The 16350-nt window shown below is 41.5% G+C and overlaps 1 protein-coding gene across 1 annotated transcript; it reads left to right on the top strand.

Moving 5' to 3' along the window:
• The first annotated feature begins 259 nt into the window (after nt 1-259).
• smarcc2 (SWI/SNF related BAF chromatin remodeling complex subunit C2) lies at nt 260-16328 on the top strand. The gene is given in 26 exon segments (XM_077726796.1): nt 260-396; nt 8991-9110; nt 9198-9283; nt 9540-9621; nt 9732-9824; nt 10191-10260; nt 10428-10497; nt 10582-10657; nt 10737-10981; nt 11055-11176; nt 11266-11319; nt 11418-11455; nt 11537-11667; nt 11749-11820; nt 11940-12053; nt 12176-12323; nt 12325-12519; nt 12645-12707; nt 12792-13050; nt 13248-13409; nt 13486-13553; nt 13627-13747; nt 13907-14067; nt 14158-14292; nt 14379-14721; nt 14796-16328. Coding segments are annotated over 26 exon segments (3204 nt in total). The 5' UTR covers nt 260-285; the 3' UTR covers nt 14861-16328.
• The last annotated feature ends 22 nt before the right edge of the window (nt 16329-16350 follow it).

Genomic DNA, 16350 nt, shown 5'->3' with positions numbered 1-16350 from the left:
CAACCCTCCCCAGCCAAAATGAATTGGATCTGCCACTCAGTCAATTCATGTAATAACATGAACTGGTTTGAACTGTGAATTTGATTGTTGCGAGTGTTAATCTGCTATAAGTATAGTGTCGGGTCAACATAAAAATGGATCATTTTTAGACGCTTAAAAACCACAATCTTTGGATCCAACAGTGACGTCCTGTGGACATTTATTAGCATTACAACGTGCGTCTTGTGGTACCACCATGCCGCCTCCGAGTGGCGGTCGACCTCGTCCAGTTGTCTGCAGGAAAAGATGGCGGTACGGAAGAAAGACGGCGGCCCGAATGTCAAATATTTCGAAGCGTCTGATACAGTCTCTCAGTTTGATAATGTGCGCGTCTGGCTGGGAAAGAATTACAAAAAGGTACTGGTAGCATGATTTGTCGACTCTGATTTCCACGCCGAAAACGCGACCATTGAGCGTCGGGTTTTATTGGCAAGTGACAAAGAGGAGGGAGGCTGCTCGCTGGCTTCACTCGTGTCGGGCGGGATACAAAAGGATGCTGAGATCGTAGCGGCGCCAGATGCGCTCGACCGCGGCATTATGTTCGCATGCTAAGGCCAATGGGGTGACCGAGGAAACGGCGCACTCTACTCTTACTCGCCTCTGGGCAAAGCTTCGCGCGCCGGGCTCGGACGCTAGCTTGCTAGATAGCTTCCGGCTAACGGTACAGGAGCAGGCAGATCCAGATGTTTGGCTGGATGTGGCGCGCGGCAACCCCGTTCGGACGGCTACTTGGTTAGGGTTCATGAATAAAATCCTTATGGATCTTTTATATCTGACTTGGGAGTTGAAATAGGAATGAAATCGAGTGTGTTAAAAATCTATGTACAAATGCATGTGTATATATTATGTTAGACTAAACTATTTTCACCTGACTCCAATTCCTTAACTCTGTAGTCTCCAGTCTAACAATGGAGCGTGTTCAGCATCGGAGGAGACAAACCAGGGTTGAGCGAGTTTATCCACAGATGATTTATTCCATTCAAATTGATTCATACAGAGCTCCGGGTCTCCCTCCCATAGAATAAGCCCGCTGAGTGTTGATGTCCTAAAGCGGAGGATGGAAAAGACATTGTCCAAACCCGCGTTTGCCCAGTTATAGTCCAACAAAAATGCATATTCATTCGCTGATTAATAATGAGATGTGGGCTGGTCCAGGGCTGCTGTGAGGGGTGGGTTTCTTTGGGCTCCACATCTTCCAGCCTTGAATCCACATCATCCAGACCTCTGTCTCCGCTGGTCCTATAAAGTCCCGACCCACTGCCCTGCTCTTTGTTCCTCTGCCCTTTGAAGTCCTCCATCTGGTCTCTTATCAGTGTGAATCCTACCTTGAAACAAGAATCTCAGGAAGAGCCTTTTGTTAACATTGTAGCTGAGGTGTCTCGGACCCATCCTTCTGTTCATATTGTAATTGAGTTGGGAACCAGTGGCGACTCTAACACAAGACCGCCACAACAAAAGGAATGAGTAAAATGTGATATCAAAATGAAACAGCTATACTAAAAAGAATGAGTAAAATATGATATCAAAATGAAACAGCTATACTAAAAAGAATGAGTAAAATATGTCAGATTCTTCATTCCCTCTCTTGGTCTCCTAAAAGAGACCACATCAACAACACCACACAGGTTAGTGTCAAATGAAATGTAAAACTATATTAGTATAAAAACAAAGAAGCACTACATTAGTAAATCCATGAACATGTGTGCCCAGCGGGGGGTCCAGAGGGGTCAGTTTGGCGCAACTGGACATACTGACCTCTAGGGTCTGGTCCCACTGCTTTATCGTTCAGTCGAGTGACTAGAGTACGAGCTAAGGGGAAGATACAACAGCTACAGAGAATAAGCAGAGTAATGAGCACTCCAGCAGATATGAGGATGTTGCCTATCAAACCTTTCCAGGCACCAAAATAATCCATCCATTGGTCCCAGATTGAGGTGTCCACACCTGACTGATCGGCCATCTTATTAGTCAGGATTCGGAGGCCTTCTAAAGCTTTGGTGAGACGTCCATTTGGAGCAGTGTTATTAGGAATGAAAGTACAACAGGCATCACCAAAGATAGCACACACACCACCCTTCTCAGCCAATAACATGTCTAATGCTATACGATTTTGGAAGGCCATGAGGGATGTTGCCGCTAGCTGGTCACGTACCGCCTCTAACGACTCAACCGTGTAATTGGCAAGTCGCTGGACATTGTAATGAATATAATTGATGCGATCAACATTTTTGTTGTGAGTTACCCAAATTAGAATACTTTTGAATCCCGCTGAAACCTGATTAGCAAGTTTATACTCATTAGGAACGCCACGGGGGACGCCTATGGCGTCAATATAGGTGGGATCGGAGTTACCCATCCAGGTGTGTGGTGCTCTCTTTTGGCGATGCAAGACCTCGATGTTTTTACCCGATCAATCGAGTAACTAGAATGCATCTCATCTGCCTAACTGCAGATTTAAGTGTGACGTCTAGACCCAGTGAATTCAGGATGTCAGGATACCACAGATCTTTTTCATAGTAGTTCACCAGTTTGTTCTTCTCATACCAATTTACTCTCCTCTGTGATAGGAGTATGTCACCATCTTGTATTCCAACTCGAGTCTCTGTGGGTGGGGCGTTCAGACACGCCCAGGCAGTCACTGACAGTGCAGTCACTGTGATGTGAGTGGCAACAGCTTTCACTGTGGCCAATGTGCAGAGGTGCAAAGTCTATGGAAGCTCAAGGTTAAGTGAGGCGTGCTCGTGGCAGGTGAGTAGACTGATGAGTTTTTACGGACAAGGGTTTTGATACCGTCCAACTTCCAGTCTACTCAGAGTCACCTGTGTCTCGAACTACCTTGACCTGGCATTGGTGAAAGCACTTTGACATTTCAGCCATCTTTGCAGCAGTGGAGGTTGGTGAGTTGGGCCACGAATGGGTCTTCCCCTCGTGGAGAGAACCAGGACTTCCTTTGTATGACTGGGATCAGCATCCAGTCACCTGGCTTCACCACCTCCTGCAAAGTAGACAAAAAGGGATCACGGCAGCTTGCCCGTTCTTTGGACAAGTTTCTCCAAACATGTTACCATCCATTCTGTGATTAGGTCTGCCTTGCCCTTAGCCTTTTGTCATGTTTCACCTTCCATAAAGGATGTTGAAATGGTCTTCCATGAACGTTTGTATGGTCTACCAGTCCCACACTCTTTTGGACGTTGTCCTCGTTTGGGCCTGAGGTTGCCTTGCACACCATGACTGCAACAAATCAAACAGATACTACAAAAAGTTTAAAAGTAGGTATTTAGACCTTTGGGACATGGCACACGCACTGTACCATGTCCATCATCCCCCCTGTTGAGACATGGTTCAATCCATGGCTCAATTTTGGAATAATTTTGGGCGGCACGCTAGGCCTTTAGCTGTGTACAGGTCTTCTGCAGACTGTTCTGTGTTCTTTCTGTATAGATGCATTTCTACCTTATGTGATGCAATGTTTTGCATATTAATTAATACTGTTTTCGACTCAGTTTTTGTTGTTGTGAATACTGTGCAGTAAGTGTTTTCGCTGCTGCTTTAGCTGCTGTCGTCTTTAGCGCATGCTCAACACCTGCATACGGCCACTTGGTTGGGCTTAATTCTCAAATGAACAAAAATCACAACAATCTTACTTATTCAATCACTTTGTTTGCGAAAATCTAAATGTCTTATCACTCAAAAATAGATATACTAGCTGTTATTCTATTGTGATCGCTGCTTTCTTGTTTAGATCAAAAACTATATCTGATTTTTCCTTTCCTGCAATTACACCAATTAACTAATCATGCTAAAAATAGGGAAAAATTCAAAAAGCGAACCAGGCTGCTTTCTCCTCAGGAAAACAGCTTTGCCGGTCTCTGCAACAGTTACATTCACATCAATTAATATCCAGAAACAAATGTAAACATTTTTCATTCTGAAAAGAATTGAACCCACTAAACTGTAACCACCCCCTGTTTATCAGGGTTAATATTTTCTAGCATAATTTTCCTTTAGGGCAATTAAAATTCATTACTTATAAATCGCATACTAATCAAGTCCCAATTCAATTAACAATGTGTATCGCGTTGCATATTAAACTCAATTGTTTGAAATTCAAAATATCCCAAACTAGTAGTCTTTTTAATCAAATGTAACATTCCATTTTCTTTGGAGTTTGCCAATCATCTCCTTTAAAATTTTCTTAATCATCATTTTCCAATAGTCTGGCATAAAATCAAAATTTAGTTACATATCTATCCATTGTAATCTCTTTTTCTCTCTAATTGTTTACTTTTAAAAATCTGTAAGAAGGTTTGTTCTCAATTGAAACGCTTTCACTTTTTATGGAGACAATCAAAACAATATAAAAGTTCCTTATGGTTTATGGCATTGCTCCTCGAGCAATAATCTTTCCAATCAATATTGGATGCTTTCCATTACGTGTGATCGCGTCAATAATCTTATCTTACCTGTCTCCTCAAACGTTTCAACTGAGAGAACCTCCTTACAGTGCAAAGATGTATCTGCATCCTCCTTTCAGCTATTTTCATGTCTGCTGTTTGGTCAGCAAGAGTTGTATGGACGTTCTCATTTCGGGTTGCTCGTGCGTCTTCTCCATGTTCCTGTTGAAAAACACAGTCTTCTTCTGCTAACTCAAAATTAGTGCATTTCTTTAAAGTTTTTCTTTTATACAGATAGCCAGATTAGAGTCATCCTTCAGCTCCAATCGTGTAGTGAATAATGGCGTTTGGTATGGAAATTCTGAAACATTTTGTCAATTCAGTCAATTAATCTGTTAACACAATTTGGATGCCATTATCCCTATACATCAATGGTACTTTGGAATTTCATATGATGCACTGTTTTTGTTTTTCTCAGTGCTTCAAAATTGCATTGCAGATTTGTTCCTCCAATCCAATGCATTATCATCAAAAAATTTCTTTGGACTAAACAATTTTCCTTGATTTTTCATCGCCATCCAAAAAGGCTTATTGGCGATTTCAGAAATTGATTTCAAATTTCCAATCCTTCGCTGCCATCCCTGAAAAGGGCTTATTGGCGGTTTCAGATAGTGATTCCAATTTGCTAAATCCTTTTCCACCTTGATATCTAAGGGATTGATTATATCTTGGTGGTTGGCCAATCAAAAACACAAAAAGACAAACAACCATTCACGCTCACAGACATCAGTGGTCTGTAATTTTTTCACTAGTGGAGAGCGCCATCCCTGAAAAGGGCTTATTGGCAGCTAACCACCTTTTGCTGTCCTATCAGCACTAATCGATCTCAAAAGAACTAGGTTAATAGTCATTAATATGACTCACACTAAAGCATATTTCATCTAGTGATGGAAAAACAATGAATTATATTTCGTGCACTAAACATGATTCATCTTATTCCATCCTATAGAAATCATGCTTATCCTAAATTAATTATTTTATCTCAACTTTTATCTAAACTTTACCTAATAATTTGGATCAATGCCATTTCTGTATTGTAAACTTCTCGTTTGATATCATTAATAATTTGGATGAATGCCATTTCTGCATTGTCTTCATTTAATAATTTGGATGATTCTTAATACTTAAATCTAAATCACAAATCACTCTCATATTGCTAAATTAGTTATGCGAACATAGTTAAATTGCGCTAGCGGAATTCCTATTGAATTCCTATCCGCTTCGAAGAAGGCGGTTATATTTAAAATAAGAGCCATTTTCTGGTCTCACTATTACCTGTTAATTTGGATCAATGCCATTTCTGTATTGTAAACTTCTCGTTTGATATCATTAATAATTTGGATGAATGCCATTTCTGCATTGTCTTCATTTAATAATTTGGATGATTCTTAATACTTAAATCTAAATCACAAATCACTCTCATATTGCTAAATTAGTTATGCGAACATAGTTAAATTGCGCTAGCGGAATTCCTATTGAATTCCTATCCGCTTCGAAGAAGGCGGTTATATTTAAAATAAGAGCCATTTTCTGGTCTCACTATTACCACAATTAAAATTTAGGAAAAATAACCTTTCACTAGGTATTTCCTAATATAGATTTCAGTGTTTAATAAAGGAATCATAATTTGTCACTAATATATCATAATAGTATCAACTATCTGTCTCTCTGTCTCTACACCTCTGTCTCACTGTCTCTACATCTCTGTCTCTATCTTTCTCTCTGTTAACTTTCTCTCTCTACCTGTCTCTCTCAGTCCCCCACCCCTCCCCGCTTTGTGCAGGGGGTGGGGGCCTTGGGCTGGTGGGGGCTCTCTCTCTATGGCCCCACTGTGGGGTGTTTTATCGGCCCCCGCCTTCACCTCCTTAGCTGTGACTTCACGCTCTACTTTCTGCAAAGCAATGGACAAGTTATTCATATTCCATTCATGCTTTTGACCTACAATATGTACATTTCCTTTTAAAGTACAAAATAGTTTCACCAACTCGCGTCTTATTTTTGGGTTGTTTTTTAACTTGAACACCACTCAGAACCTGTGCTTCCACATCTGCATACAAAAATTGTCAATTCATTCCATTCTCCACATTCTCCCGCACTCTCACATCCTTCCATTTTCACCATTTACAAAATTGTCAATTCATTCCATTCTCCACATTCTCCCGCACTCTCACATCCTTCCATTTTCACCAATTCAATCTAGATCAAGTCTCCGGATAAATTTAGAATTTTAGTATGTTCAATTCTAGGAATTAGAAATATTACTATTGTTACTTTTTTTTTTTTTTTTTTTTTTTTTTTTTTTTGAATCAATTCTAGGAATCAAACATCTGTGGCCCCAGTTGTTTCCCTGCTGAAGACTTTAAAATAACTCCTGCATATAACTCTTTCCGGAATCTCTTGTTCCTTTGTTTCCTTATTCTCACGTTCGCCGACGTGTTTAACTTTTCCTTATTCTCACGTTCGCCGACGTGTTTAACTTTTCATACGACGTTTTCTCTATTTCAAAACGACCGTCCTGGGATCGTCATCAATTCCGACTCTAGGTATATTACAACCTTTTCGAAATCTCCTATTCCCAAACCCCCTTTCTATGGCATCTTCTCCATAATTTAAAAATCCAATAGCAGAATTTTAACGTTTCAGTAATAGGTATTCTGCTTACCTTTCAGTTGATCAGGCGCCTGTTGGAGAAGTCCCAAGAGAAAGGTCTCACGCTCGCCGGCGTGCCCTCACGTTCGCCGACGTGGTTAACTTTTCCTTATTCTCACGCTCGCCGGCGTGCCCTCACGTTCGCCGACGTGGTTAACTTTTCCTTATTCTCACGTTCGCCGACGTGCTTCGATAACCGCGACTCCACGTTCGCCGACGTGTTTTAGAGTCCGCGGCTGGCCTTAACCCATATGTCTACGCAGTTCCTCCCTGGTTCACGGACGGAGTTATCGGCCTTAACCCCTAAACTGTCTACGCAACCGACTCACGGACTGGGTCACCAAAACTGTTAGACTAAACTATTTTCACCTGACTCCAATTCCTTAACTCTGTAGTCTCCAGTCTAACAATGGAGCGTGTTCAGCATCGGAGGAGACAAACCAGGGTTGAGCGAGTTTATCCACAGATGATTTATTCCATTCAAATTGATTCATACAGAGCTCCGGGTCTCCCTCCCATAGAATAAGCCCGCTGAGTGTTGATGTCCTAAAGCGGAGGATGGAAAAGACATTGTCCAAACCCGCGTTTGCCCAGTTATAGTCCAACAAAAATGCATATTCATTCGCTGATTAATAATGAGATGTGGGCTGGTCCAGGGCTGCTGTGAGGGGTGGGTTTCTTTGGGCTCCACATCTTCCAGCCTTGAATCCACATCATCCAGACCTCTGTCTCCGCTGGTCCTATAAAGTCCCGACCCACTGCCCTGCTCTTTGTTCCTCTGCCCTTTGAAGTCCTCCATCTGGTCTCTTATCAGTGTGAATCCTACCTTGAAACAAGAATCTCAGGAAGAGCCTTTTGTTAACATTGTAGCTGAGGTGTCTCGGACCCATCCTTCTGTTCATATTGTAATTGAGTTGGGAACCAGTGGCGACTCTAACACAAGACCGCCACAACAAAAGGAATGAGTAAAATGTGATATCAAAATGAAACAGCTATACTAAAAAGAATGAGTAAAATATGATATCAAAATGAAACAGCTATACTAAAAAGAATGAGTAAAATATGTCAGATTCTTCAATTACAACGTCGATCCATCATCTTATTGAATTGAATCCTTTTATTGTGATTATAAAAGTATGAGATTTAAAGCTTCACCAAGTGCACAAATTACAACAACAAATAGACAAATGAATCATCAATAAATAATAACCATAAATAATCAATAAATAAGTATACAATGTAAATGATAAAATAATAATATGAATAAATAAACATAGTTTACATGTAAATGATAAATTAATAATAGTAATAACATAACTAAATAAACAAAGTATACAATGCCAAACTAATTACAATATAATCCAAAAAAAATACAAAAGGGTGTTTTTGTCCTTACTGATGTTTTTTTCATAATCATTATTGATGTTTGCAAAGCTTATATGAAAAGTAGTAAAGTTGCCTCATTTGACACTTTAACCAATCAATACTTCCACATCAATAAAGGGAAAAGTAATTAAGATTCAGAACTCTGAAGTGCCCCTTAAACTCAATGAACAGAAATTTTAATAAAATGCCTGACTAAAATCCTAAAAAAAAAGAAAGCCGGGCAAGTGTATACAATTCATTAAAAGTTACTTGACTTTTATAATTCCCCATAAATTAAGCAAAATCTTTAATTTTTTTCCCAAATCATAAACACCAATTATCACAGCAATAGGTTAAATGTAGTGTCGTCGTGGGTTGTCTTCTCATTTGAATCAAGAACATTATTGAATACGTAGTTGAACCACCAAGCACACACAAAGTTTTTCATCACCCTACAATGAAGTTCTATGTCTTACCTGTCAGTACATCCAAGCAGAGCCCCCAACCAACAAGTCCCTGTCCAGTCTGGTGGTCCAGCTACTCCAATTTCAAGAGGAGGTGTTTGGCCGACATGTCAGCAACCCCCCACTCACCAAGCTGACTGTATGTCTTCGACCATGCACACTGTCAACGTAGAACCATTTTTTTTCAAGATTGCCTGTTAGTAATAAGTAATATTTGTCTTTTTAGATGAAATCCTTTTTGGACTTCAAAGCTGGAGGTGCTCTTTGCCACATTCTGGCATCTGCCTACAAGTTCAAAAGTGACCAAGGATGGTAATACTTTCTTTTCACATGTAGCCATAAAATATACAGTGACAGTGGTAATGAATACATTCTAGATGCTCCTGCAAAAATTCAAGACTGTCAATGTGACCTTATATCAAAATATTAGCAGCAACCTGGTAGATAAGTGCATAGAGTACCCTTTATTTTTAATACCGATTAGGTTAAATATTCATAATGTCTTTGCACATAAGGATGTTGACCATGGTGCTATTTCGTGTGTAACTCCAGTTTAATTTCCTGGTAGGCGCAGGTTTGACTTCCAGAATCCATCAAGAATGGACCGAAATGTGGAGATGTTTATGACAATTGAGAAGTCTTTAGTGCAGGTGCGTCTAGCCTCTTTTGCATATTTTTCTGGACACAAACCTATTTTAAAATGTTATACAGACTGAAATAATGACATTTCTAATGGCTTTAAACTAATTTTGTACTACAGAATAACTGCTTGAGTCGACCAGTCATCTACTTGAGTTCTGACATTGAGCCAAAACTGCTGGGGAAGCTGAAAGACATCATCAAGAGACATCAGGTGTGTTAAAAATAAAACAATACAATAAATAATAAATAAGTCCAGTGGTAGACTTCCTTCTGTAGCACTGTTTTACCCTATAAGGCCACAAGAAGCCTGGCGGGCCGGCAGGCTAATAAAGCACTGGTGGAAAATCCAGTCTATGTTCCTGGCAGACGTTATAATTAACATTTTGTGTGGTCATGTGCTGCCATGAGGTTTTTCAAACATAATATGTAGCAGCTAAGGTTGGGTAAAGGATAGATTCACATGAAGATCTTATAAAAGGACTTTTTTTTTTGCTTTAATCCTGCGGGTATCATTGATTATCGGAGTTTGTTTGGATTTCTAATGCATATTTACTACTTTTGATGGGCTCTCGTGCAGGGCTCTGTGACAGAAGACAAAAGCTCCAGCTCCCACATTGTTCTTCCAATCCCCACCAGCTTGGAAGAAGGTAAGGCTTCAAAAGTTATCTAGACCAGGTTTTACTGGATAAATTAACTTTTTTTTTTTTTTTTAAATCTGAACTTATTCCAATGTGTGCAGATCTGATAACAAGAGTTAGTCTAATCACTTAGCTCTATGAAGGGAAAGATGGATTGGTTAAACTTTTTTTTTCAGAGGAGTGGGTGCGCCCTGTCATGAAGAGAGACAAGCAAGTGCTCCTTCATTGGGGATATTTTCCTGACAGGTTTGTTTCTATCCCTCAGGGATATTGAGAAAGGTTATTTTTAACCATTGGGCATCATTTTATTAATTTTTTTTCAATATGTAGCTATGATACCTGGATTCCCGCTAGTGAGATTGAAGCTTCTGTGGAGGATGCCCCCAGCCCAGAAAAGCCTAGGAAGGTAACACAAGAATTTACAGTTAAAAACAACTTTCATACTTCAAGTCTCGGGTCCAATGTGTGTTGATCTTGGTCGGCAGGTCCACGCAAAGTGGATTTTAGACCTGGACCAGTATAACGAGTGGATGAATGAGGAGGACTACGAGGTGGGAGAAAGTAACCCAAAGAGAAAGAGGATATCGGCCAAGACTCTTATGGATGAGGTGACCACCCCGGATGAGCGAAGAGACAAGAAGTCTGTGGGCGCAAAGAAGAGGAAGCGCTCTCCCTCGCCATCTCCAACACCACCGCCTCAGGAGAGCAAGAAAAAGAATGCTAAAAAAGGGTCGGTGACATTTTATTTGAAAGGTTATAAGCCATGGCGTTATGTCTTGTTAAATGGTTACTCTGCGTGACAGGCCTACGACCCCGTACACTAAGTCCAAGCGGGGCCAGAGGGAAGAAGAACAAGAGGATCTCAAGGATTTGGATGACGCGTCGCCTGTTCCGGCATCTGAAGATGGAAATGCAGCCAAAACAAGTGAGTAGCATGCTTTACCTTCAATATTCCAGCTAAATTTTGTCTTTTCATACCGCTTTTAATACATGAAATTGTGTTTTCTTTTCTAGATAGCACCAAGAAGGATTCAGATTCAACACAAGTGAAGGGAGGAGCAGATATGGGTGAGAACTAAACAGCTCTATTTGTCTTAATGTAGTTGTCAAACGACGTTCTGACATTAGTTTCGATCTTTACTTGTTTCCTTTTGTGGTTTTAACAGATGAGCAGGAGGACGAATCCATGGATGTAACAGGAAAGGTAAGCTAGGGAGTCTTCCACCCTACATTGTGTATAAAATTTGATTTTGTGCAAAACTCATTTGTAGCTATGTTCTCACAGGAGGAGGAAGAGGGTTCTCCTAGTGTTAAGGGGGAGCCAGTCAAAGGTTCAGATCTTCATGAAGACAACGTGACGGAGCAGACGCATCATATCATTATCCCAAGTTACGCTGCTTGGTTTGATTACAACAGGTAATAACCACCTGAAGAAAGTCACATCGTGGTAAAGACTTCTCCTTCTATTTACAAATGATCCTGACTTCTTTCCCTCAGTGTTCATGCTATTGAGCGCAGAGCCCTCCCAGAGTTCTTCAACGGGAAAAATAAATCGAAAACACCAGAGATGTAAGTACAATTGTACTTGATGCACAATTTATTGCTGATGGTTCTTAGAGTGATCATTAGGCATCAAGTCTTACAGTTTGTACCTCATATTTGATCTCTCTGCCTCCACCCACCGATAGCTACCTGGCATACAGGAATTTCATGATCGACACCTACCGACTAAATCCTCAGGAGTACTTAACCTCGACCGCCTGCCGCAGGAACTTGGCCGGAGATGTCTGCGCAATCATGAGGTATGCAAGAGATTGAAAATGTCGGGATACGCAATTGTGTAGTAATTGAACTTTAAAAATATTGATAAAAAAAACAAAAATATTAGGTCATTAAATCTTTAAATCATTGTCTCCTCTTCCAGAGTCCACGCCTTCTTGGAGCAGTGGGGACTGATCAACTACCAGGTGGACTCTGAGAGCCGGCCTACCCCCATGGGTCCCCCACCCACTTCCCACTTTCATGTCCTTGCAGACACTCCATCTAGTCTTGTGCCATTACAACCCAAGACATCCCAGGTCTGTACAGATATAGAAAAACACTGACAAAGCCCCTTTCCCCAAGTATTCAACAAAGTATGTCTTGTCGTAGACTCCTGCGCCCCAGCAGATGATGTCCTTCCCTGATAAAGTGAAGGATAAACCAGCAGACCTGCAGAACTTTGGACTACGGACTGACATGTACAGCAAAAAAATGGGTTCTTCCAAGGTAAACACTGACAAGATTACAATCAAAAGTTTGGACACCCATTTTCGATTTGATAGATGAGAAAGTACTTGCAAGCTTTGATTCCAGGCACCATTTTTAAGAGTTACCTACTATTTTGTACCCAGAGCAAGAGTGCAGCAAGTTCTATGAGGGACTGGACAGAGCAGGAAACACTATTACTTCTTGAGGTACCGCCATAATAATTAATATTGACAGATCACAGATTTCAACCTATCCAATAAAAACTAATAGTGGACAATGATTGTTTTCAGGGACTGGAAATGTACAAGGATGACTGGAACAAGGTTTCGGAGCACGTGGGAAGCCGCACGCAGGATGAGTGTATCCTGCACTTCCTTCGCCTGCCCATCGAAGACCCCTATCTGGAGGAAAGCTATTCGTCCCTAGGACCGCTAGCATACCAGCCGGTGCCTTTCAGTCAAGCAGGGAACCCCGTAATGAGCACAGTGGCATTCCTCGCCTCTGTGGTGGACCCCCGCGTGGCTTCGGCAGCAGCCAAATCAGCTCTAGGTGAGATGTGGCCCATTTTCGTACGTTTGTGGCTTCCCCAATGCCACAAAAATCCTCTGTTGATCAAAATGCAGAATCATTAGGGCTCAAAAACCTTAAGAACAACCTCAACAACTGTATAATCTGAATTAATTGATTCTGACGATTTCCGCCAGCCATAATTCGTCAAAACGTAATCTTCTCTATCTACTCTTCAGAGGAGTTCTCTCGAATGAAGGAGGAAGTTCCTGCAGCCCTGGTTGAGGCTCATGTGAGGCGAGTTGAAGAGGCAGCCAGGGTCAGCGGGCGGCAGGACCCTCTATATGGTCTCGAAGGGAGTGGCATTGCTGGTACTGGCCTGGAGGAGGGCGAGAAACCTGGTAAGGCTCATGCATTTTTAACACAATGATGCTACAAGGTAGGCGGAAAGCTTAATGGAGATCTCAATGGTTTCAGTTTCAGATGAAAACAATGATGATAGTAAGACTGACAGCCAGTCAAATGAGGAAAAGAAGGATGCCAAGGTAGGATGCGGTTTTCTCATGCTTTTGTTATGATTGACGTGATGATTGGTAGTCTCATTCTCTGCACCCACAGGACAGCAAAGATGGAGCAAATGAGGAAGAAGAGAAAGTAGCTGAGAATGGAAAGAAAGAAGAGGAGAGAGGAAGAGAAGCTGAAGGCGAGGGGGAGCTGGACAAAGCCGAATCTGAGACGGGTAACAACAAATTGAGGAGCCCAAAAAAAATTAACCTCCCAGATTGTGATTTATTTTAGGGGGAAAAAAATGAATTCTTAGTGTGCTTAAGTGGTCAATATTTTATTTTGGGTTTCTGTCACTTGGTCAACAAAGACAGACTTTTTTTCATCTTTTCAGGTGATGGTGAGAAGGAGAAGGATGGAAAAGAAGGTGAGGAAGGACAGAGAGAAACTGAGAGTGATGGAGAAAAGAAGGCCAAGGTTGAACGGGAGGTGGGTGAGGGCAATCTGGCCACGGCTGCAGCGTCGGCACTGGCAGCGGCAGCGGTCAAAGCAAAGGTATGCAAACAAAGCGGGGCAACATTTGCACGACTCAGCTGTCGCGTCAAAGTTTTATTTGACTGTAAATGTGGATAATATCGTTACTAGCACTTGGCGGCAGTGGAGGAGAGGAAGATCAAATCATTGGTGGCACTGTTGGTGGAGACCCAAATGAAAAAACTCGAGATTAAACTTCGCCACTTTGAGGAACTGGAAACAATCATGGATAGAGAGAGGGAAGCCGTAAGTGCTGGATAAGGGGGGAAAGTGTCCTCTTACAAGACAAGAGTTCTAATGTACGTTCTTGTCTTAATTCTCCGCACTTCCAGCTGGAGTACCAACGACAGCAGCTTCTGGCCGACCGGCAGTCGTTCCACATGGAACAGCTCAAGTACGCCGAGATGAGAGCTCGTCAGCAGCACTTCCAGCAGATCCAGCATCAGCAACACGGCCAATCCGGGGGTCCTCATCCCCCCCAGCCGGCTCCGGCCTCCCAAGGCTCGGCCGCGGCTCAGCAGTCTGCCACTACACCACAGCCGGCCCGCAGCCCGGCGCCTCCGGCCACCACGGCGCCGGCCGTGGAGTCCCAAACCCCTCCGGGTGCCCGCGCCTCGCCCCCTGGCCCGCCGGTGACTGGCCAATGCGCCTCCAGTGGCGCCACTGCACTCCAGGGTCAGTGAAAAGTAAAATCATAACACGGCAGCTAGCTTATTTAACTTCTTCTTTTGTTCCCATCACACTCACAGAAGCCAACACTCCTGTACCCACCGAAACACGTCACCCCTCCACTCCAGTCCCACCTCCACAGTGAGATGAATTGTCTCTTGAATGGCACTGACCACTTTCTATCCATCTCCCATTCAGGAAAAAAAAGCCCATCTTATTCCTTTTTTAAACTTTTTTTTTATATCCAACTGGACAAATGATGTGTGACACAAATTAAAATGGAGACCAACTTGTACTGAGAAAGGCGACCTGCTTGAATTGGATCAAGAAGATTCAGATGAAATTTATTCGGTTGTCACTATGTGATTTTACATTCCAAGTGAACTATGAGGGTCTTAACATGTTTTGGATGGTATGAAGAGAAATAGCAACATTTTGCATTCATTGTACACATCACTCCATCGCAGCTAACACCTTCTCAAGTCTTCTGGTGTCTTTTCGAGTTCTCCCATTGGTACTAATCGACATTTTCAAGATCTAAGAAAACAAATGCACTTTGAACCTTTCCTTGGATCTCATTCTTAAGACTTGAAGCATCCATGAAATTGAACTGAAGCACTTATATTACCCTTCCCCTGTCTTAAATACTTTTCATTCCGAATGGTCGATTGGAACTCCCTTTTTAATTGCGTGAACACTCCGAATGACACATTTTCTTAAATATGTTACAAAAACATGGTCGGATTGCCATTGAAAACAATGTACTGTAAACTGGATGTTCACTTTCAATTTCCATGTATGAGTACTGATTTTAAATACCTTAATGTGTTCCACTATTAGTTGCTGGAGGGAAGATAAACACTTAACCTTTTCAAGTATTTTACTCATAACTTTACAGCACTTTGAGTGTAAAAAAGGAGCTTAAGAAGTTGTGAGGAATGTAGTGCTTGCTGTCCAAAAGGAAGCAAATTTCATCATTTGTGTCGATTTCTAAACCAAAATATTTTTTTTCATGAATTTTACTGTTGTTTGGGAACGGGAAAGAATTGGCCGGTTCATTTTAAATTAGAAAATGAAGGAAGAAGGAAAAGGAAAAAAAAGACCAGCGATGTCTATAGCAGTATCCTCAACTTTTTATCTTATCAATTTTTAAAGAAATATTTTTTACTGTTTTTTCCATCGCCTTTATTTGTTATCAGCATTGTAATGGAATATTGTTACATATGTAGGCTGTATTTACCCTTTCTGTGACTGTAAGGGTATTTGAAGGCATGCCTTGAAGATTTGTAAACTACCATGCAGTTTTATTTCCAGTGCCATTCAGTATGTCTGCGTGTCTGCGACCTTGTCAACAGATGAAATCCTGTTTTGTTAGTATTTCACTTCTCACCTGAGCTGTGAGGAAAGTTACCAGCATCCGTGTTATGACTATGTGAAAAGAAATATTGCGTCTGTGTTCGGTTCTTGTATGTTTTTACACGACTGAAGGAAACTCAAAGTCTCCTTTGTAACTCATGACTTAAGTGCGTACTCAATCTTGCAGTTTGGTTTCCCAAATCTGACAAGGTTTCAATTACATCATGTCAAAGAAACTAAATAAAAGTGAAAAGAAAGCCTGTGTTGTCCAATCTTGTG

The sequence above is a fragment of the Stigmatopora nigra genome, chromosome 10 (genome assembly GCF_051989575.1).
Source record: "Stigmatopora nigra isolate UIUO_SnigA chromosome 10, RoL_Snig_1.1, whole genome shotgun sequence".
Lineage (NCBI taxonomy): Eukaryota > Metazoa > Chordata > Actinopteri > Syngnathiformes > Syngnathidae > Stigmatopora > Stigmatopora nigra.
This window is presented reverse-complemented; position numbering and strand designations above follow the sequence as displayed.